Source organism: Lolium perenne, chromosome 3 (assembly GCF_019359855.2).
Source record: "Lolium perenne isolate Kyuss_39 chromosome 3, Kyuss_2.0, whole genome shotgun sequence".
Taxonomy (NCBI): domain Eukaryota; kingdom Viridiplantae; phylum Streptophyta; class Magnoliopsida; order Poales; family Poaceae; genus Lolium; species Lolium perenne.
In genome coordinates, this window is record NC_067246.2 from 337,082,673 (window position 1) to 337,105,403 (window position 22,731).

Here is a 22,731-nt window from a genome sequence, read left to right on the forward strand (position 1 = left end):
ATTTGAAAGTGGTTCAAAAAAAAATCAGGTTTAGTTTATATAGTATAATTTTAGTAAATAAGTATGCTCCCTCATGTGAATGTTTTCATAGTTGGGAAAGTATTTCTTCATCTGTGCGACTGTGCCACTGAAAATATCGTGTATGAAATAAAATAAAAATTTCAAAGTGAAAAAATATGGTATGCCAAAACCTTGAGTTAAGCCCAACTCATATCCGCTCATAAAAAGGTAACAGTAGAAAATTATTTCCATATAAACTGAGCTAAGCCCAGCGCAAGCCGATCACGTTATTTCCAGAAAAGCACGACAACTCCTCTCGATCCTTGGATGGAATCCGGGACGGCGGCCATGGCCATGGCAGAAGCGACGCCTCCCCGCCGCTGCCTCCCGGAGGAGATCGTCGTTTGGGAAATCCTCGTCCGCCTCCCCGCAAAATCCCTTCTCCGTTGCCGCGCGGTCTGCTGCGCTTGGCGCCGCGCCACCTCCACCCGCGACTTCCTCCTCTCCCACCATGGCCGCCAGCCTACCCTCCCCATTGTCTGGGGTGAAACCGTCTCCGGATTCAAGTATGACGACGCCTCGGCCTGCTACGACGAACTCCTTGCCTTGGATCACCGGGCCGCCGACGCCAAGCTCCAATCCGTCGCTAGGTTTGACGAGTCCTGTTGTTATTACATGGCCTCTTGCGACGGTCTCCTCATCCTCTACAAACTTGGCTTGACTGAGACCTTCTTCATCTGCAACCCGGTCACCCGTGAGCATGCTCCCCTCTGGATACCGGGGGACTTTGGTATATCCAATGTATTGGGGATGTATTTGCACCGCCCTAGCGGTGAGTATCGACTGTTACTGCACGGGAGGAGCCACATGCCTAAAGCTACAATTGGATGCTATGTCTTCGTGTTGGGCTCCAACCAGCAACTGAGGTACATTGAGGGTCCGGATGCAGCAGGAGCGTTGCAATTCGACACACCTGCCCTCGCCTGTCATAGCTTGCACTGGTACGCAACGAATGAAAGAAGGCTGGCAATATTGGTATTCGACACCACGACCGAGTCATTTCGTGAGATGCATGCTCCAGCTGGGCCTACCAAGTCGAGTATCTTTGAGTCAAGTATCTTTGAGATGGATGACAAGCTTGGTTTCTATGGCTACAACGACGCCAATAAAGTTCTTGATATGTGGGTATTGCAGAACTATGAAGGCGAGGTTTGGGTCCGCCAGTACAACATCAATTTGCCGGTTGAAGAAATATTGGGGCTGTATGGGTGCTGGAATGATGATTCGTATGGGAGCGTTGTGTCAGTGGATGGAGACGTCCTCTTGCTGGTCAGTCATGGCGGGTGGCTGTTTTACGTCGACACCGATGGCAAGGTGGTTGACAACTTCCATCGTTATGGACAACAAATCTATGCTTCGTACTTCCGGCTCAAGCAAACTCTTGTTCCACATAACTTCTTCACAACACTTGAGGATCATGCTGCGAATGGTTCACCGTTCCTCTAACGGCTGTTCACTGAGGTGGTTCTTCTTGACGGCCTAGTTGTCCTATATATCCTCATGAGCTGCAATATATAAGCCGGCTAGCTTCTAGTTTTCTCCACCGACCTGTATTAAAATATGAATCCACTTTGCTGCTATATGGTTGTATGAAATCTATCATTTTCAATACCTTTTTAGGCTAAAGTGGGTACTGCATGTTTAGTTTCTAAAGTTACCTACTCAATTTGATGTGCTTTTGGAATACTTTTGACTGATCTGTGGCATATCTCTATATTCTTCACCTGAGGAATTGACTTCGATTTTTTTTATTTATCAACTGGTTCTCAGTAGTACTCAGTTGTCTCACTAGTACTCAATTCTTAACAACTGCCTCATGCCTCTACTCATTGAGCTAAGGAACTAAGTTTTCTATATTTCTTTTTATCTTGGGCTTTTTTGTTAGTACTCAATTGTTAGCAATCTATATGCTCATGTTCGTACGTATTCCTTAAACTGAAGAAATGTAGAAATTTAATTCGGTCCCCAGATGCATATGCCCCCTCTACTAAAAAAAATATTTTGAAATATCGAAAAATTTTGACAAAAAATTCTACTTGTACATGTCCACAATATATGTGCGCTCGCCAAGTTTCGCGAGGAACCAGTATTTTGTGTGGTCTATGTAAAAAAAGAGAAAATTTATCTACCGAAAATCTTTATTTTTATAATTGAATTTTGTCTTTTTTACACATGCCACACATAAGTCGATTTTCCATGAAATGACTTTCTGAGTGCGTAGCACGTGAAGATGTACGTGCGAATTTTTCGTTTTTATTTTTTAAAATTTCAGAATATGCGTAACGTGTATTTCAAAATAAAGGGAGCACATGCTTCCATGTGCCAAAACACCACTCTCGAAGATTTTGTTTTACCTTTTTATCTTGTGGTCTTCTTGATAGTCAATTGTTTCCCTCTTTTTCTACCCTTTGTTGTAGATGGTGTTAAACAGAGGGAGGATTTCATCTTATTTGTTGATTTTCTAGCTGCATATGATATTTTGAAGACGGTGAGAGAACTAATTATTAACTTAAATGGTTGCATGACATGTCAATTGATCAATGAAAAGCTCTGTTATAATTACAATTTCCTCGTGATTTTTTAGGCGTGTCTTGTGAACACTAATTAGTTCATCCTTATATATTTGTCTACTTCCAAGGAGTTTTAGTATTCTTGTAGAAAAGACTAGTATTGCAACCTGAAAATTCTAGGAGTACCTTTTTGTGCTTCTATTGTACAAAACCATTTATATTGCATTGTTTGGAACAATCTCTTGTTATTTCACATTATCTGCTAACCATGTTAAGTGTGAATGCTTCATTGGGTGTAATCAGATTCTTGTGATCAAGCTATGGTCGCAAATTGTGTTCATGCCTGAAGCAGGGACAAGAACCAGGCCAATTGTGTGACAAACACTATGGTAATTTGTCACTAGAACCCGTCGAGGGGCGCGTCCAGCATGCCGTCCGCCTTCAATGGTTGGGCGCGGCCGCCACATCCGGCGACTCCAACGGTTAGAGGGAATAGATCGGGGTGGCTCTCCTTTAGGGTTTGGTGGCACCCTGGAGCGCTCGTCCGAGCCGCCCGAGTGCCTTTTTCTTTAAACCCTCCTCCAACAGTTTCCATTCAACGTTTATAAGACTTTAATAATGAATCGGAATAAGAACATACTTAATAGAAAACTAGCCTTACCCACAGCCAAATAATTCAGCGTACTAAGCAACATCGTCTTGAGTCTCGCTAAACAAAAGAATTCATTCTAATGGAAACTTATCTTTGAACATGGTAGTTGCTGATAGGATTAACTTCAGATTTTTTGTTTTTTTTCAATGTCATGTTGCATAGAAAGGATTGTATCGCCGACACATTGAAGAATGGATACTCCTCCGTCAACCGGATGAAAACTCACACCTTCAATTTAGTCATCAGACTCTACGCATTCAATCATGACGGCGAGAAGCATATAGTGGCATATTTCGAAAGATGAAGATTGTAGTGACATTTCTGAAATACAAAATTACCGCAATGGCATATATCTAATCTATAGTATTCCACCTAGGTAGTGTGATTCAGATTGCATTGATCTGTGCGTTTTACATTTTAGTCATCTGATTTTAAAACATTAACCATCTGGAATTATTTTGACCTCTTTCAAGTTACATTACTTTGAACTTCTTAAGTTGCTAGTACAATTTTACAATCAGATAGACAAAATCCTTCAGGAATTGTACAGCAGCGGAGGCAAAATCTATCATCCCAGCCAGTCCATCAGACGAGCTAAGCCAAGGCCCATGCGTTTCTGATCTGAAAGAGAAAGACCAACACCACTCCTCTTGCTCTGCTCCTGGGAAGGAATCGAGAGAGCTCCTAGCCGGCCGGCGACCATGGCAGAGGCCGCAGGTGAAGCAGTACCGGTGCCTCTCTACGGCGGCTTCCCGGACGAGGTCGTGGTATGGGAGATCCCTCCTCCGCTGCCGTGCCGTGAGCCCCGCCTGGCGCCGCGCCACCTCCACCCGCGACTTCCTCCTCGCTTACCACGCCCGCCAGCCCTCGCTCCCCCTCCTATGTGGCTACGACCTCAGCGGCGCCGGCGACCGCGTTGCCCTAGACCTCCTCCCCTTCGACGCCGCCCTCGGCCACCTCCAGTCCGTCGCGCGACTGGGCACCTCCTTCTTCGGTCTGGAGGCCTCCTGCGACGGCCTCCTCGTCCTCAGCGGCCTCTACAGGAACTTTGGCTTCTCGATCTGCAACCCAGCAACTCATCAGCATGCTCGCTTGCCGCACCTTGATGGCTTAACTGTCAGTATCCTCATGGTCTGCAACATCAAGAACAAGCTCGCTAGCTTCTTTGTTGATTCATTCAGTATAGAGTTTTTATGGTCAAGAAGCACTCATTGTTATCTGGTTGCATGAATTCAATGCTTGTAAGGCGGAAGGGACTACTGTTATGTACTCCGTATTAGTGCTCAAATTACCGAGACATTTAAAATATGTCCTAACTAAGCTGTCTTATTTTATTGAATTGAACAATTGACTTTGCTATTTTAATTAGGATATCATATCAACTTAGTTCTCCATGTCTTGTATTTGATGCTATGTTTTGTCTGTGTCTGCACTCGATATTCCGTTGTATTACTTATCAATGCAAAGTGGTGCTTATTGGCAGTAGAAAATGTTTACTTAATTTGTGCCCATTTCTGGATTCATTCCAGCAACTTCTTCTTCTTGATGGTAGTCTGTGGAAATGATGTACTAATGGCTCTTGCAATTTATTCATTGTTGGGGTTCTGGGCGCTACTGCAGAGACACTCTTTGTAGCAGAACTGCTATTAAGAACTTAGGTTGTGCCTCGCATAAAACAATTTGGCACATGGTTTGTAGTTGCTGTTTCTAGATGGTTCGGTAGAATCAGATGCTTTTATATTTTTACCTGTAGGTGTTGCACTCTTAGATTTACTGTATTCTGTTAAGAGTGTGTTGATCGGATCATACTTTGAAACATAGTATCTTAGAATTGGACTAAATCTGGAGAGCTTAGAATGCCCTTGTAATGCACCAGTAAGGAGAGAACAGTAATTGGAAGGTAGACCAGTGGGAGAGATATTGAACAGCATGTACATCTCGGCCACCAGTTCTCACCGTACCTGTATAAATTCTTCTAAACCTCAAACTGCAGCATAAGTATCTGTTTGTTCTTTGGGGTTGAGTTGTCAAGTTGTAGGTTACTATTCAGCAGCAGTTTAATATTTTGTTTAGCAGCAGTTTAGCTTTGCAGGATGGATCTGAGGGGCCAGGAGGACCAGGTTCGGGAGGTCCTGCAGGAGGGTGGGGTCTAGTTCCACCTGGTGGCCCTAGGCTTCTCGTTAGCTGTGGTTCTTGGGGGCCTGGGTTTGGTGGCTTCTTCGGATCCTGGTAAGTTGACTCCTTCCTCAGCCAACTGATGGAAATTTTATGTTTGCATTGTGCCATTAAGTCATCAATTTATTCTGTGTATCATTTCTTGTCCTTTCTAAAAATCATTTGTCTGTCTACAACATCAGTCAATTTCACTTGGTAGATGACTAGTAGCTCAGGGGTCAAGTGTTAAAAGAAATCAGCGCTATCTCAAAATTCAGTTCCAAGCAATGAAGCATAAACTAGTCTTTTTTTATCAAATGAAGCATAAACTAGTCATTTGGTTTTGTAGCTCTGAAACCCTCTTTTGTTTTAGACTGAATAAAATGGTTCTTCTGCAGCTTCTACCTCCTCTGCTGCTGCTGCTGTCTTTTCCAATATTGTTGTGGCCCATTCTTTGGACACCAGGCCCAGGCGGCGTGCTGCCCACTTTCCGATTGTTTTCCCCGCTGCTGGTGGTATCCACAACGACTAATAATGCACTGGGTTATAGTTCCTGCTTAATTACTTGCTGAAGATTTCACTTTTCCTAAGATATTTTGTCCTAGGAGTTTCTCTTGCCTTTTTTAGATAGTACTTTTGAGATTGCTCACCGCATGTGCCATGTGGTTGGGAGTTTCTCTTGTTACCATGTATACACTACTGAAAATATTTTACGACTAATTTTGTACCTCGTTCCTGCATTTCACAGATCAACCAACTCCAGGGTAAAAGTCTATGGTTTCACTTTAGCTGCCAAACATTTTATGGCACTAATGCTTCATGTGACATTCGATCTTACCATAAGCTATGGTATATTAGAGCATCTCCACTCGTCTCCCCGACGAGGCCCCCGAGCGACGTTTTTTTCCATCCGGACGGCGTAATTCGGCCCAGTCGCGCCCCCGGTTCCTCGTTTTCGTCCGGATTTGGGCCTAAATTCATCCGGCGATCCCACGCCATCCCCGGCCCCCCGGGGAGCGCTCGGGGAGTCCGGACGAAGCGAAAGCGCGGGAAATACCGAGGAAACTTCCCGCGCGTCTGGTGGCCCCAACTTGTCGGCGAGAGAACCGATCGTCGTCCTCATCGCATCGTCTTCCGCGCGCTGTAAAAGCCTGCCGCCGGTCTGCATCCGCCGGCCACGCGGCGAGTTAATGTCGTCGTCTTCCGCGCACGCATCGTCTTTCGCGCGCAGTTAAGGCTGCCGTCGGTCAGCTCGCCGCGGACGCGTCGCATTCCACGCGGCAGTAATCCCCCGCACCAGCCGCGCCTATATACGCCGCTCCGCTCGCCGCGAGGCGTACCCCGTGCTCCACTCTCCCTCCACTCTCCCTCTACTCTCCCAATGGCGTTCTACGACGACGACGGCGCAGCCAACAACGGCTTCCCCCGCCGGTCGCTCCACGCGTGGGAGGGGCACCTCCTCTACCAGGCGGGGTACCCCTGCCCACCGGACACGAGGCCTCCCGGCGGCGGTTGGCGGCTCAGTGCTGGCGGCGTACCAATCCCGCCGCCGCCTCGGGGCCACGCCCTCGACATCGCCATCGAGGAGGCGCGGATGACCATGACGGACAAGGAGCGCGCCGACCCACGCCACCACCCCGACAACTACACGCGGCGGAACTCCTACTTCCTCCAGCGGTGGGAGCGGGAGCTGGCGGCCTACGACGGCCCGCCGCCTCCGCCTCCGCGCAACAACGCCGCGGGCCGCCGACGCTGGTGGAGCGCGCCGAATAGGACGCTGGAGAACGTCCTCGCGCACATCGAGGGCGGCAACTCCCCGGTGCTAACGATGCCCCCTCCATCGGCGAGCCGCCGCCGGGGAAACGTCTGGCAGCCACGGCGCATGGCTGCCAGCTCGTCGTCGTCCGGATCGGCGTCGAGGTCATCCTTGGCGCCGGTGAAGATGGAGGCGACGTCGCCTTCGACGCCGGCGCGCGTGAAGAAGGAGCCGGCGTCACCGCCGCCGACCAGAGGGCGCAGCAGCGGCGCCCTCGTCATCCGCGACCAACCGTCGCAGCCTGGGCGGAAGAGGAAGGCGGCGAAGAAGGAGGATGCCGCGGCCGCCACCAACGCCGCCGCAAACAGGCTCGCCGAGGAGGAGGCGAAGCGGGCGGAGGACGCTGCCGTGGCGGAGGCGATCGCCAGGTCGCTCAATGACCTGGTGCCCGCCGACAACGCCCTCCCCGAGGACGCCGCCCTGGCGTGGTCGAGGCGCGACTGGGAGCGCCAAGAGGCGGAGCAGCAGCGGCGGCTGCTCGACCTGGCCGCCGCACGCCAACTCGCCGCCCGCGCCACTCCAACCGCCGCCCGCGCCGCTCCAACCGCCGCCGACGACGTCGCGCGCTACCGCCGTCCTGCGACGCCTCCATCCGGCGTCGCTGTCCCCTTCGTCGACCTCGCGTCCTCCGACGACGAATGGTACAAGCCATCCCCGGGATGGGGAGACGCCGGCCAGGGCAGCAGCAGCCAGGCCGTGCAGCCGAAGGTCGAGGACGACGGCTCCGACGACGACGGCGGCGACTACACGGTGTTCTACCGCAATTTCGGCATGTAGAGCGCCGTGTTTTAAAATTAGCATTTGAATTCCCCTAGCCGAATTCGAAATATAGTCGAATTCGGCCTCTATGTATGAACTCCGCCCGTTATATAATAAATATCATTAAATTTAGTCTATATTCGCCCGTCTTTAGCCGTAGTTTGTCAAGTTTCCGTTTTTCAAATTCGAATCGTCGACTTCGCCTGGGCACGCGGCTGGGAAACTACTCCTCCCCACGCCAAATCTTCCTCCAATCCGGACGAAAATTTCGCCGGATTTGGGCGTGGGGAACGCCAACGAGTGGGGATGCTCTTAGAGCTTGTACTGGTAAGGAAAAGAGGTCTCTCTTTTTCCGGTTCAGGTTCCAGATTATGTTCGACTTCAAACACTGTAACTGCCAGCCATTTTCATTTTCTATGGAGTACCATTGGGTTGGAACTTGGAAGCAGACTGTTTCAAGCACCTCATCCACCGCCTCCTCATCTGATAATGGTTGGCAACGGAAGAAGAAGAAGAAGAAGAAGAAGGAGGAGGAGGAGGAGGTGGAGATAGTACGATTCTAGTAGGATTGTCCTTCTTTTGGTCCGTGTTAGGAATTAGGATGGTTTTGCTTGTCGTGTTGAAGTTTTGAGATATGTGCAGTTGCAGATATCGATGTACATTAAACTGATGACCACATAATGGCTTTGCTTGGTTGCACTTGATGACGATCAAACTGAAGGTTATGCTGATTTGTGGCACTTGTTCATTGGTGCAGCTGATCCGCTTGGATTCAACCTCCATCAACCAAAAAGGTGAGGGAAGAAGCATGGTCAGAACTAGATGGCTCCCACGCAGTTTCTGTCTGTCCAGGGAGAGATGATTGCCAGGCCTTCATTCTAATCCATACGGACAAATCATTTTCCGTAGAAAACAGACAAAACAAACTCCCAGCTCGCAAAAAAACTGACGGCTGTGGAGCTCGTCAAGATGGTTGCCTCCTTCAACCTGTTCAAAAATGCATGACACCTACCCATAATATAGTCACGCCCTAAAAATAGTCTCACGTCCTCCCAAAAAAATCACTTCAGAGCTTGGACGGCAGGTAGCCCTTTCTTTCAAAGTTTCAAAAAAGTCTAAACAAAAATCCCAGATGCAGATATTGATGTAATGTACAACCATACGAAATCTGGATCCCGAAATACCTTGCATTATAGGATTAACAAAAAAGATAAAATCTGGCCCAAAAATATTGGGGCATTTCGAGTTGATATTTTTTTCAGATTGGTACAGTACCTTATTTCCTACATCTAAATTTTTCTCTCTGATTTTTTTTTAAAAAAATTCAAAACACAGTTTTTGAACTGTTCAAAAATAAGCTACATGTAGCCCGAGACCCAAATGTTCGCAGTCCTCCTTTATTCTCCTCCTCATTCTCATCTAAACAAGAGGCCATGCTGCTGCCCTGGCATGCCTGTCACCGTCGCTTGCCCTCATGGACTTCTGCCCCGAGGCCTCGTGCTGCGGAAGAAGCCGTTGGGCGCCATCCTGCAGGCCACAATTCCAGGTGGAGCAATGTGAGTTCCAAGTGGATCACAAGTTCACAACGGGCAAGGATATCGTTCAGTTCAACAATGCAAAGAACGTGAACGTGAAGGTATGCTGCGTTTTTCCTATCAATCCAAGTAGATATAGGGATAATCCCGTGAACATGAGAAGTTTGATGGCCCCAGTTATTGCGATCAACGGTTAAGACAAAAACAAGTTAAATGTTTCGTACTGCTTCCACTGATCTTGGAAATGTTTTCGAGAAAAGCCTATCAAACTGCAGAACTGATGTGCATGATATTGAAGTTTGAAAATCCTATTATTTTCCCATTTTGAAGAAGTGTCATAGATGGCAAATGGATAGTGTACATATATGGTTATCATATTAAACTGGTAAATCAAACTGCTTAATAGTCAGGCAACCTGGAGATCATGATTTTACCATAATAGACACAAAATATGCACAAGACTTTCGTTTGGCCTGTAATCTTCAGAGAATGTGCTGATCATACATATTGCACTACCACTGGTTGTTTTTATCCACTCTTCGAAAATGGTACTCCCTTCAACCCATATTAGTTGTTGCAGATTTAGTACAGCTTTGTACTAAATCCACGACAAGTAAAATGGGCCGGAAGAAATACGGATTTTGGAATGGATTTATTCTCCTACATGAAAATACCCTGGGTTAATGCTATCTGTATCTGGCACAATTACTTCTATATTATATTTAGTTGCAAAAAATATATTTTCCCAACAGTCTTTTGAAGTAAGCCTGACGGAAAACGCTCTCGCGTCGCTCGACCTGGGCGGCTCGGGAACTAACCCTAGCGCCGCCAAGGAGTTCCCCGCCCTGCTGCCGCCGCTCGCCACCCCAAAGGCGCGCAGGCCCTGTCCCCAAAGGCGCGCAGGGGTCTTCTCGCAATGGCTCGTGCGGGAGAATCGGGAGGCCAGGGCGGCGGCCCCGGGTCGCTGGTGTTGGTGTTGGTGTCGGCGTGGCCTGCTGCTGCGGCCGTGCGGGCGGCGTGGTAGTCTGCTCCGGCGCCGGCCTGTGCCGCTTGTGCTGGCGCAGGATGGGGCGCACGGCTTCTGGTGCGGGGTAGTGTGCGGCGAGCTGGATCTAGGCCACGAGGGCCGGCTCGGGGGCGCCGGTGGTCTAGGCGGTGCGGCGGTGCTGCGGCAGGCCAGCGCGGGGGCCCCTTGCCGTGGAGGTGCTGCAGGATTGCGGCGGCAGGTAGGTGGTGGTGGTGTGCCAGGGCGGCGCCCCTGAGCAGCGGCGGCGTTTTGGTGGCGAGGTGGACGACGGTGATGGTGAAAGCTCTGCCCGACCTGGTCGGTGCTGGCGATGGCGACGCCCTGGGGCGCCGTTCCCCTTCTTGGAGGCATCGTCGTGGAGCTCCTACCTCTCCTTCCTTTGAGGCTTCGTGCCCTCCAGGTGAAAAACCAAGCTCTTGCCTCGATCAGAGCGGGTGACGGCGGCGGTCTGGCGCTTCCCTTCTTGGAGGCGTTGTCTTTGGAGTGCATGACCTTCACTCGGCGATGGTGGTTTCTTTGTTGGGCTGCGTTGCCTTGCCGTCTGCGTTGGAGGATGCCGAGGCGGCCTCGGGTAGATGGCTGTGTGCTGGGGCGGCGGCCCCGGAAGGCGGTGCGGCAGCATCTCTATGGTGCAGGGATGCGGCTTGCCACGGCTTGGGTGGCGGCCCTGGCCGTGTGGGCGGCAGGGCAGTCGGCTCGGTCGGACGTGTCCTTGAGGGGATGGTCGGACGTTATGTCGGGGCAGCGGCCCCGGATGAGTTGGTGTGATGCCCGTGGTCTGCGGCTGTTTGCCCTGTGCAGCTTGGGTTGCGGGTGGACGGTTCGTGCAGCGTTGCAGCTCGAGAGCGAGCGGTGATACGTCGGGGCGGCAGCCCCGGAAGGTGGTGGTCTTGGTGGACGCGCAGGGTGCGACGGAGCAGCGGTACGTCGGAGCGGCGGCTCCGAATGTTCGTCATCTTCGAGGGTGCTTGACCTTGGGTCGCGTTGGCGATAAGTTGACTCTCGACGGTGGGCTTGGGTGGCAACGACAATGGTGTTGAGCATGGTTTGGTTGCTGCAAGACCGTGTTAGTCGGCTCCGTCCCGGCGTGTCCGAATGTCTTCAGGTTGGTCTCCTCTTGCTGTGAAGTCAAAGCTACCTTTGGGTGGTGTACGATGACCTTCGGGGGCGGTCCGGCGATGAAGGTCCTTTTCGAGGCAGATCTTGTGCATCTCCTCTCCGGGGCTCGTCGTCAGAATCGGAGCTACCGGCCTTTTCTTGGGGAGCCATCTGTTTGGTATATGCCAACTTGAGCTTTGCGTTTGTGTAGCTTCTGTGGGTAGACAGGGTGGCTCGGCCGCTCGGTGTGCCCTTCGCGACGTCGTGTGGGTGGGTGTGGGCTTGGCTCTATCTTTGTAGGTTTTCGCTCGGTTTTCTCCTAAAAACGTGACACCTTCTGCTTAATTAATAGATGAGGCAAAGCTTTTGGCCTCCGTTTCAAAAAAAAATTCAGTTGCAGTGTCAAACATGCATAGCCTCTAGAGACAAGAGAGGACTCCGTATAACTTGCAGCACAGTGAAGTCAGCCTGCCACAGTCAAGTTGCCAATGCAAGTCATTACACGCAACAAATCACCAACTACTTTGTTGCTAAGGACAGGGGTTAGTCTCTAGTATGATTATATAACCATTTATCTTCTCCGCAGAAAAAAAAAAGTCAGTCTTTTCTTTTCTTGCGCCCGTTGACATTGAATTAGTAATTTTTCTTATCTTTGTCATTTACATGTGGTAAATGCTGTGCACTGGAATAAACTGTGCAGGTAAGTATTTTGAAGTCGATTGACATGAAAATATCTTGGATTTACTTCCTATAAGATTTTCTCAACTCATCAAAGGTATCGTCTTAGGTGCAAAGAAGCTTTCATTTTTCTCATGTTTTCCAAGTAGATTTTTCTCATTTGAAATTTGACAGCCTTGTGAGAGGTAGAAGAAAAGAGAAGACATTAGTCCACTAGCTTATTATAAAGTAAAATGGAGTGCAGTTGTTGCACTATGTAATGTGGCAAGCATAGAAAACATGAAAGAGCACACATAGGGTGTTGCTACATGATTTATAAGTTACAAACCTTGCTAGTGAAGAAAGTTCTCCATAATCTTCATTCACGTCCATTAGTTTTACGAGGATGAAAACTGCAAACAGTATTCAAATGAGAAATCTTGGGCTATAAAATTGGTTTGTAAAATCAAGAACATGCCTAGAATGTTTATGAGTTAAATAATGAAGTAATAGCAAACACTCATTTGTCTTGGATAGCGCTATCAAACTAATGAAGTAGCCCAGCTCAAAAAAAAAACTAATGAAGTAGCCAACATTTCAAACAAAAGAAGCAATGCTGAACAGTGTCAGTCAATCTCAATCAGGCAAAGAAGACTCGTGTCAAGATATTAGCAGTACTATCATGGAACTTGTTAAGACGAGCCATTTCTTCAAGCCTAGCATAGTTATTGCAAAGAACAACCAGCAGTCCAGTACAAACAAAAATATTTTCTACCTATCATGTTCTGATGCCACTAGATATACAACAACAACAACCAACCCTTTCAGTTCCAAACAAGTTGGGTAGGCTAGAGTTGAAACCCGTAAGATCTCGAAGCCAAGTCATGGTTTCGAAACGTGGATAGCTAACTTCCATGCACCCCTGTTCATGGCTAAATCTTTGTCGATATTTCAAACCTTCAGGTCTCTCTTAACAGACTCCTCTCATGTCAAGTTTGGTCTAAACCAAATTAAAATTACTGCAAATAAGTAAGATGCCTTAACAACGGATTCAGGGGTATTTTAGGTGACAGTTTAATGAACAGAATATTGTTCTTTTATTATGTGTGGGAATGAAGGTGTAGGGGAACCAGCAAGCTATCATGGTTATAATTTATACAGGATCTTGTGAATGTAATTAAATCTGGATTTTCTGGAGCTAGCACAAGTTGTATCTTGATTAACTAACACTAGTATTAAGTATCAACATGCAAGCCATGCCCTCCTCATAAAATTAATGAGTACAAAATACTAACACTACTGCAGTTTCATTAAACCTTTCATGGCTTACTGTTCAGTTTTCCTGCAGTAGTAGTAGTCTGCAGATGCATGGTTACAACTTACTAGTATTTGAAATATGTTTCTGCCGAGACTTCAAATGAAATTGAAAAAGCCATACTGTACTACTAAAATACATACAATAATCCTAGGGAAGTTGCAGATATTAGCTAATGGAGAAAAAACACACTTACTATAGAAGTACTAATATGAATCTTCACGTCTGACAGTATTGCACAATGAAAGGCAGTCAACAAGAGTGTGTGGCTGCACCGCCAAGCCATCCAGGTTGCAGATGGCACCAGGTGGTTGGCCTGGATGGATAACGGTTCGCCCGTACGGACGGGCTTAGGCGATGCGGGTGGCGATTTTCAAATTCGAGTTCTGGCCAGCGGCGATGCCTCGACGAGTGCGTCCGGGGTAGCGGCGAGGGGCACGGCCTCGGCCCCGGGGCGGCTGTCGGCGTGCGGCGGCGGCAGGTTCTGGGCGAGGAAGGGCGGTGCTGCCGCGTTGTTGGGGATGCTCGATGGCGACGACTCGTCCTCCGGGGAGGAGGAGAGGTACTCGTCTGAAGCCTCTTCCCCGCACCGCCCCTCTGGCCGGCCGACTTTCGGTGGGTTTCTGGAGCTGGCGCTCGCCAGAGGTCAGGGTGGCGACCGGCGTCGGCAGCGCCGACGGGCTCCCTTCGCGCCGGGTGGCAGGCCCTCGCGCTTTGGGGCCCTTGTGTCTCCGCTTCGGGGGCGGGGAGCCCCACGGAGGGAGGTGGTACGGCCACCTTGTCTTCGTGGCCGGACCAGGGGGTCCTCGCCGGCGACGGTGTCACTGCAGCCCGCGACACCGGCAGGTAGGGAGCCGGTGGGGCGGCGGCGGTCGGAGACCGAGGTGAGCGTCTCCACGGCGGCGGCGCCTGCGGGGCTGGGGACTATGGGCCTACCTTCTCTTGGGCCGTGGGGAGAGGCTGGGCCGGACTCGCTGGAGCACCCTCTTCTCATGTTGGGCCCGCCACGGGAAGATGGTGGCCTTGGGAGGTGTCTGTCCGTGGCCAACGGACCCGTGGTGGCCCAGGCCCAACCTGAGCGCTGGTTGTGGCTTCCTTTAGGTTGCAGGGACCCCGAGTTAGGGTTTCCAGCCAGACCAGCTGAGAGAAAACGGCGCGGCATCCACCTTCCTTTCCGCACTCTTTTTCGCATCCCTGACCCTCCCCCTTTGTCTCGTTCCTTTGCGGAGGTGGTAGCGATGGCGGGAGGCGGCGGCGGCGGAGGCGGGAGTGGGGGCTACGGAGGTGGGCAGGGCGATGGTCGGAAGCGGCGCCACAACGAGCAGGGCGGCGGGAGACATGGCTACAACAACAACAGCAACGGCGGTTTCATCGCAGGGTCCGGTGGTGGCCGCGCCGACGGCGGTGAGCGCTCCGACGGCGGCGGCAGGGACGACTTCTTCTACGACGGTCGGTCGGACGGCGGGGGACGCTCCGACTTTGACTACGGCTACGGCGGCGGGCGCCAGGGTGCCGGCGGCGGTCGGTACCACGAAGGCGGCGGACAGGACGGCTTCAACAACAACCCTAACGGGCGCCGGGACGGGGGCCAGCAGGGCGATGAGCGACGTGGCCAGCAGCACCTGGACGAGCAGCGGCCGCGTCAGGCTGAGGGGCAGCGTGGCCGGGCTCAGCAGGGGGCTCCGCGTGGTGGAGGCGCCTAGGGCGGCAAGCTTTAGGGCGTGGCGCAGGGAGCGCCGCCCCAACCCAAGGCAAAAGGGAAGAACAAGGTGGCCGGAGGGACGGCGTCGGGCCCGGTGGGAGGGGAATGCTTCCGCTGTGGCCAGGAAGGGCACTTCCAGGCTGAATGCGTCAATGACCCGGTGTGCATCCTCTGCAGCAAGACTGGCCATGTTTCGGCGGCATGCCCTGCGCGTGGTCGGCCGCTGATCTTGCAGTCCTACGGTCATGCCATTACGGACGGAGGGTTCTTCAACATTGAGGTGGAACCGTTGAAGGCGCAGGCGGAAGGGGAGCTCTTTGAGGCAGTCATCCACTTCACCTCGGCCCCTCTCACAGCGCTGCAGCTTTCTGATGAGCTCAAGAGCCTGCTCGACGATCTGTGGGATTGGCAGGTGTCCAAGGTGTCGGACACTGAGTTCTGCGTGAGGTTTCCGTCAAGGGAGACGCTGAGAATGAGCACGAGACGCGGCAAGATCTATCTCCCTCTCAGCAAGTGCGATGTGGACATTAGGGAGGCGTTTGTGAGCCCGCGGCCAGGTCCTACCTTTCCGTCTGTGTGGGTACAGATCACGGGCCTGCCGGGCGACTTGATGGTCAAGGAACGGCTGATGGCGGCGATGACGATGATCGGGAGGCCGGTGGATGTTGACGAGATCTCGATCAAGAAGTGGAAGACGGAGCCGGTGCGCATGCGGTTCCAGTGCAGATACCCTGAGAGGGTCAAGGGGACTATCCAGCTGTGTGTGAACGGCGAGCCCTTCACCTTGGGGATCCACGCGGAGCTGGGGGCACCCGGTGCGGGGGGCTCTTCCGGTCCGCCACGCCCTCCAGCGCCACGGGATGATGAGGATGGGGACGACCTTGAGTCCGACGAGCGGAGCACTGATGGGGAGGCGTGGAACCGACACCGCAGACGGGGAACTGACAAGGAGAAGGTGAAGGGGACCGACAAGACGGGCGGGGGCCCGGGCTCCTCCCAGCTCAAGGGATGCGTGGGGTCGCATAGCGCGCCGCAGCTGGGCAAGGTGACGGACCAGTACGGGTCCAACCTGCGGTCCTTCCCTGCGCTGGCTAACCTGGGACGGTTTGCCATCCTCTCTGAGGTGGACGAGGGAGGGCGCCGCGAGAAGCAGGTGGAGGTGCCACCTCTCTCGCAGCTGGGCGTGGGTCGGAGGAGACTTCGCTGGTCTTGGAGGAGACGGCGTCCCAAGTCACGGACTTGGTGGGCTCGTGGATCCGGGACAGCCCAACGATTGAGCCCGCTAGCCCTGTCTCGGCGATGGAGGACACGGTGGTGGTGCCGGTGGGCCCGAAGGAGGCGCTGGCCGGAGGCGGGTCGGTCCAGCAGCCGGTGGCTGTGGTGGACTTGCATGGCGTGCTGACGGCGACGATCTCCCTGGCGCAAGGCAAGCGAACCAAGGTGGTGCCGGCGTTGGTGGAGGCGGCGACCAAAAGGACCAAGAGGACGTCGGTGCCGACGACCCCGATCAGAAAGAGCGCGAGGAATGCGGGCGTGGCGGCCACCAGCGTCATGAAGAAGGCGCAGTCGCTGACAGCGGCAAAGAACTTGGAGCTTCCTGCGGCCACAGGTACGGACTCAGACTTTTCCCTCCTCCCCTCCCTGCCCAATTCGCATCTCTCTTCGGTTATTGTGGACAGCGGCATGGTGTTTGCCCCTAGCTTGGGCTCGCCTATGGAGCCGTTACAGCTGGTTAGGGCGAAAGAGCTTGCCCAGGCGGCCCTCGCGGCAGCGGCGGCTCGCAAGGCGCGGGATGAGCAGGAGAGGCTGGCCAGGGAGGCCAACGACTCTGGTGTGGTCGCCGACTTGGTTGACGCCCCCCATGTGGCGTCGGAGGATGTGCTGGAGGACTCGGACTCGGGGGTCCAAGCCTCTCTGGACGATAATGTTACCCTTCGTAACCTGAGGGCGCGCGCCAGGGAGCGCCGACCCCGGTTGACGGTGCGCAGGGGGCGCGGTGGGACCTCTGGTGTTCAGACATGAGAGCTCTCATCTACAACATGAGGGGTTTTGGTGAGCCAGGGAGGCGAGGCCAACTTAAAAGCTACCTCAGGCAACATAGAGTGGACATCGTCGCCATCCAGGAGACTATTAGGGCGGAGTTCACGGCGCCTGAGTTGCGCAGCCTTGAGGTGGGTGGCCAGTTTGCGTGGGATTGGGTCCCTGCGGTTGGTCACTCGGGCGGGATGCTCCTGGGCTTTCGGGATGAGAGCTTCGAGGTCGGACAATGGAAGAAGGGGACCTTCTTCATCTCGGCCTCGATTTTCCAGCGTTCTAATAAAATGAAGTGGTGCTTCTTCATGGTCTACGGACCGGCTGATCACCGTCGCACTGAGGAATTCTTGGGAGAATTGACTCATGCTGTCGAGGAGGCGCCCTACCCGGTCGTGGTCGGGGGTGACTTCAACCTGATTCGCGCTGCGTGTGACAAGAGTAACGACAGCATTTCCTGGTCCAGAGTCAGGAGGTTCAATGAGGCAATCGCCACTATGGCCCTATGAGAACTGGCTAGGGCAGGGGCCCTCTATACTTGAACGAATCGACGCCTCCGCCCCACGCAGTGTGTGTTGGACCGGGTGTTGGTTGCTCCGGCCTGGGAGGCTGTTTTTCCTCTGTGCTCCCTCACGGCGATTACTAGGGTGGGCTCTGACCACACCCCTCTGTTGCTGTGTAGTGGAGAAGACACGCTAGTCCGCCAGTCGAGATTCTTCTTCCAGACTTGGTGATTTGGGGTGCCGGGGTTTGGGGACCTGATGGGGGAGAAGCTCCGTTGCTTTATCTCTGACAGTGGGCCACACCGGTGCGCCGTCGAGATGTGGCAATTTACTTCGAGGAATTCTCGCCAATTCCTCAAAGGCTGGGGAGCCAATCTGAGAAGGGAGAAAAGGGATTTCCGTTCCAACCTGCTGCGCCAGGTGGGGGACCTGGACCGAGTGGCTGATGCTAACAGTCTGGATGAGGAGGGATGGGCCCTCCGCTACTTCCTCGAGGACCAGCTGGTGGCGCTGGATTGAGTTGAAGAGGAGTACTGGAGACAGCGGTGCAGGACCCAGTGGACCCTTAAGGGGGATTCTTGCACCGCGTACTTCCATGCCATTGCGAATGGACGCAAGCGCAAGTGCTCTATCCCTCGCCTTATCACTGCGGATGGTGAGGTGGACGAGCAGCGGGCCCTGATGGATCATATCTACCAGTTCTATCAGGGTCTGATGGGGGCCAAAGGGGAGGAGAGGGTCTTCGCCCTTGGCCCGGACCTCTGGGGGGAGGATCAGCGGATCTCCGCAGAGGAGAACTGGGGCCTTGAGATCACCTTCACGGTCGTCGAGTTGGATGAGGTCCTCGCTAGTATGAGGCCGGACTCGGCTCCTGGTCCGGATGGTTTTCCGGTGGCGTTCTTTAAGCGGTTTTGGGGCACCCTTCGGGCTCCCATTCTCATGCTATTGAACGACTTCGCCCTTGGGAGGGTTGACATTGCTCGCCTTAATTTCGGGATTATCTCGCTCATCCCGAAGGTTAAGGGGGCGGATCGGATCACACATTTTCGGCCTATTGCGCTCATTAATGTCATCTTCAAGTTCGTGGCCAAGGCTTACGCGATTAGGTTAGCTCCTCTTGCGCATAGGACGATTGATCAGAGCCAATCTGCTTTCATCAAAGGGAGATGTCTGCACGAGGGTGCTCTTGCTCTGCATGAGATTGCACATGAACTCAGGGTGGGGAAGCAAGAGGGCTTGCTCCTCAAGTTGGATTTCGAAAAGGCTTATGACAGAGTCAACTGGGATTTCCTACCGGAGATTCTCCTTCGGAAAGGATTCTCCGCGAGGGTGGTACACCGGTTGTTGCAGTTGGTCAAGGGTGGCCAGACTACCATCAATGTCAATGGCGAGATAGGGCCGTCCTTTCGTAACGCTAGGGGAGTTCGGCAAGGCGACCCTCTCTCCCCGATTCTGTTTGACTTCATTGTGGATGGGCTTGCAGCCATTCTGGCAAAGGCTAGCTCCGCGGGACACATTGAGGGTGTGATCCCGCACCTCATCCCAGGGGGGGGGTTACGCATCTTCAGTATGCGGATGACACTATGGTGTTGATCAGACCTACGGGGGTAGGGATTGCGAACCTTAAGACTATTCTCCTTTGCTTTGAGAATATGTCGGGGCTCAAAATCAACTTTGACAAGAGTGGATTGGTGGTGACAGGGGTCACCCTGGAGCTTCCACACCGGGTTGCGGGCTTGCTCAACTGCAAAAGGGGGAGTTCCCGATTAAGTATTTGGGCTTGCCTATTAGTGACAAGCCGCTTAGGGTAGCGGATTGGAACTTCTTGCCGGAGAAGATTGGGCATACGGTTGACCCCTGGCAAGGACTGTTCCTCGCTTCGGCGGGTAGGCTCGAGCTGACCAATTCTTGCCTCTCCAGCCCCCTGCAATTTTCTATGAGCCTTTACATGCTCTTTGATAGCACGCACAAGGCCATGGACAAACCTCGCTGCCGCTTCTTTTGGGAAGGAGTGGGCAACAAACGCAAGTACCACATGGTAGACTGGGCTACGGTATGTAAACCTAAGTCGTTCGGAGGATTGGGAATCCTCAACACCAAACTCATGAACATCGCCCTGATGCTCAAATGGATTTGGAAACTTTACCAGGACGCCGAGGGTCTCTGGGCAGACATCATACGTGCAAAGTACCTGAGGGGTCGGGACCTCTTTGAGGGTACAGTTCCCACTAAAGGCTCCCAGTTCTGGAATTCCATCCAAAAAATAAAATGGTATTTCAAGTTGGGAGCCAAACATGGTGCGCGAAATGGGAGACGCACGAGGTTCTGGCTGGACTGGTGGACGGGCCGGGGGCCCTTCATGGCTAGGTTCCCCCGTCTCTTTAGCTGTTGTACTGATCCGTTGATATTTGTCGCTGATGCGGCACCACGGGTAGGGAACCCTGGGGAATGGGGTGTCGAGTTTCGGCGACCTTTTGGCATGGCTGAAGTGGTTGAATGGGACAACCTTTGTCGGGAGGCCATGGGATGGCAGCCAGGGATTGAGGAGGACACGGTCTCCTGGTCCATCGACGCTTCATGCTCCTTCACTGCCAATTCGGTCTATATGGCACTGACACAGGGGGCGTCGGTTACCTGCTTCAAGGAGGCCTGGCGCACCAGGGTTCCTCCCAAGATCCGGGTCTTTTTGTGGCAACTAATCCGAGGACGACTTCCCTCATGTGACCAAGTTGCTAAAAGGCATGGACCTTCGGATGGGAGATGTGCGCTTTGTCAGGAGGTGGAAGATTGCAATCACATCTTCTTCTCCTGTCCCATCGCCAGAATGATGTGGGCTGGAGTTAGGGAACTCCTCCACTGTGACTGGAACCCCACCGGGCCGGGGGAGTTCATTGCAATCTCCCAAGGCCTTTACGGCCCGATGCGTAGGCTAGTTTGGTTCACGTTCGCAGCCCAGTGCTGGACCTTGTGGACTATCCGCAACAAGCTTACCATTGAAGGAAAGATGATCGAACACCCAGCTGATGTTTTTTACCACATGTTGATACATATGCAGTGCTGGAGGGTTCTGGTCAGACAGAGGGATCGGGCGATGCTGGACGCGGTGGTGGACGGCGTCAGGAGACTCTACGCGAGACTGCGTGGTGAGTAGCGGAGGACCCAGGCTTTGGCTACACCATGGACTTCCCTAGTTATCTATCTATCTATATCTGTGGTAGTTGTGTGTGTGTTGGCTGGACGTGCTATGTTTCTCACCCTCGCATCTCTCTGTGACGTGGGTTGGGAATGACCTGTTTGCGCCTTAGGGCGAGCTAGGTGTGTGTGCTATGTAAGACTATGTTGGATTGTTGCCTTGTGGGCTTTATTTATAAAGCCGGGCCGAGTGACCTTCTGTTTAAAAGATGGCACTAGGTGAGATACTTTTATCTACGAGATGGTAAGCCTCGATCCCGTCCCTCTCATCGACATCAAAGCTCAGGTAGATATTGTCACCGCTAATGGAGCCGGAGGGAAAACCCTCGATGGGCACCGAGAGAGAGCAATACATGCCCATGAACAATGCACATCCTCCGCCGAGGCTATTGACGGGGAATAGAGTCTTGGTGCCCAAATCAACCCGATACACGTCATAGCCCCTCCTGTATCCAGTCAAGAGCTTGCGGTGAACCAGCATCAACTCCCCACCATTGTCCACGAGGTGGGCGCTACCGTCTAAGGAAATCCACATATGCCGCTTGGCAGCTAACACCAGCCGCGGTGGATCCATCTCTAGCACCATGACACCATCTAGGGTAATGCAGTGGAAGCGGGCAGCGAACATCACGGGTGCCGTTCTCAGCAGGTCATTGAACTTGAGCAACGTCCATGACTGATCGCTGGGCTTGGCCACGCCTAGCATGCGGAGGGTGTAGAAGCAGAGCACGACTGTTGAATCATCGTCAGCAATGCCCGAGCCAGACGCTGTGAAGTCGGCGTCGAAATGGTGATTACGAGCCGAAAGCCAGTGGTGGTACTTTTTGGGCAGCAGTGTGGTGAGAGGCGGGAGCTTTATGAGCTGTCCGGTCAGTGGGTTGAGCAGGCGGACGTTCTTGCGGGCGTGGAGCAGGAGGAGCAGGCCCTCGGCGGTGGGGGCGAGCACCTTGTGGTCATGGAGCTCCGGGATGTCCACCTGGACGCACTCGCCGGTGGAGGAGTTGAGGAAGCGATGGCGGTGGCAGTTGCAGTTGAGAGCGGCGACCGGTTCCCGCAGCATGACCCACCGCCGGGGATGGAACCGGCGGTCGAGGACGCCGTACGCGCCAGGTTCCGCGGAGCACCGCCGCCACGAACGGCACACGGCGCGGAAGCGGATGTATCCGGCGACGTCGTAGGCGAGGACGCGGTCGGCGATGAGCCCCGCTGGCCCGTCACCGAGATCTGACCAATTCCTCTTCACGGCACGAATGGAGCACGGAGCCAAGGAGCGGTGCGTATACGCTTGGCCCGCTGAGGAAGAGACGTCGTCGTACAGCCACCTTGGATCTCTGGCGATTCACTGGGACCCTCCGGCGGCGGCGGCGGCGGTCTCCTCCTCGGTGGAACTGGAACTGGGAGTGATAGATGGAAGGGAACGACCAGTTGTTGGGCTTCAGCTATTATTTAGGCGTTAGAGCCCACAGCAGCTGGTGAAAGATCGAGATGTCGCCTAGAGGGGGGGGGTGAATAGGCAATTACAAACTCTTGCGGATTTGTCTTGTAAGAATGCGGAATTAAACTAACGTTTAGTCTACAAGCACAAACCCTAAATATGCTAAGCTCAACTAAGTGTAACAATAGTAACTAGAGCTAAGCAAGATAGCCACAAGATATATGTAGCACAAGTGATAGCAAGATATATGTACTTCAAGCACGATGGCTATCACAAGGAAAGAAA

At 52.8% G+C, this 22,731-nt stretch overlaps 4 protein-coding genes across 4 annotated transcripts; 3 read left to right on the top strand and 1 right to left on the bottom strand.

Annotated features, from left to right (window-relative positions):
- The first annotated feature begins 348 nt into the window (after positions 1 to 348).
- Positions 349 to 1,506, top strand: LOC139838291 (F-box protein At5g49610-like). The gene has a single exon (XM_071827696.1). It carries the CDS (start codon positions 349 to 351, stop codon positions 1,504 to 1,506), a length of 1,158 nt encoding a protein of 385 aa, XP_071683797.1.
- Positions 1,507 to 17,303: 15,797 nt separating this feature from the next.
- On the top strand, positions 17,304 to 17,825 carry LOC127340475 (uncharacterized). The gene has a single exon (XM_051366218.1). It carries the CDS (start codon positions 17,304 to 17,306, stop codon positions 17,823 to 17,825), a length of 522 nt encoding a protein of 173 aa, XP_051222178.1.
- Positions 17,826 to 18,500: 675 nt separating this feature from the next.
- Positions 18,501 to 20,970, top strand: LOC139838292 (uncharacterized). The gene is made up of 4 exons (XM_071827697.1): positions 18,501 to 19,372; positions 19,782 to 19,872; positions 19,969 to 20,035; positions 20,255 to 20,970. The coding sequence occupies exons 1-4, from the start codon at positions 18,501 to 18,503 to the stop codon at positions 20,968 to 20,970; spliced, it is 1,746 nt and encodes a 581-aa protein (XP_071683798.1).
- Positions 20,971 to 21,213: 243 nt separating this feature from the next.
- On the bottom strand, positions 21,214 to 22,257 carry LOC127340476 (uncharacterized). Its single transcript, XM_051366219.2, has one exon. The coding sequence runs from the start codon at positions 22,069 to 22,071 to the stop codon at positions 21,214 to 21,216; it is 858 nt and encodes a 285-aa protein (XP_051222179.1). The 5' UTR covers positions 22,072 to 22,257.
- Positions 22,258 to 22,731: the final 474 nt, after the last annotated feature.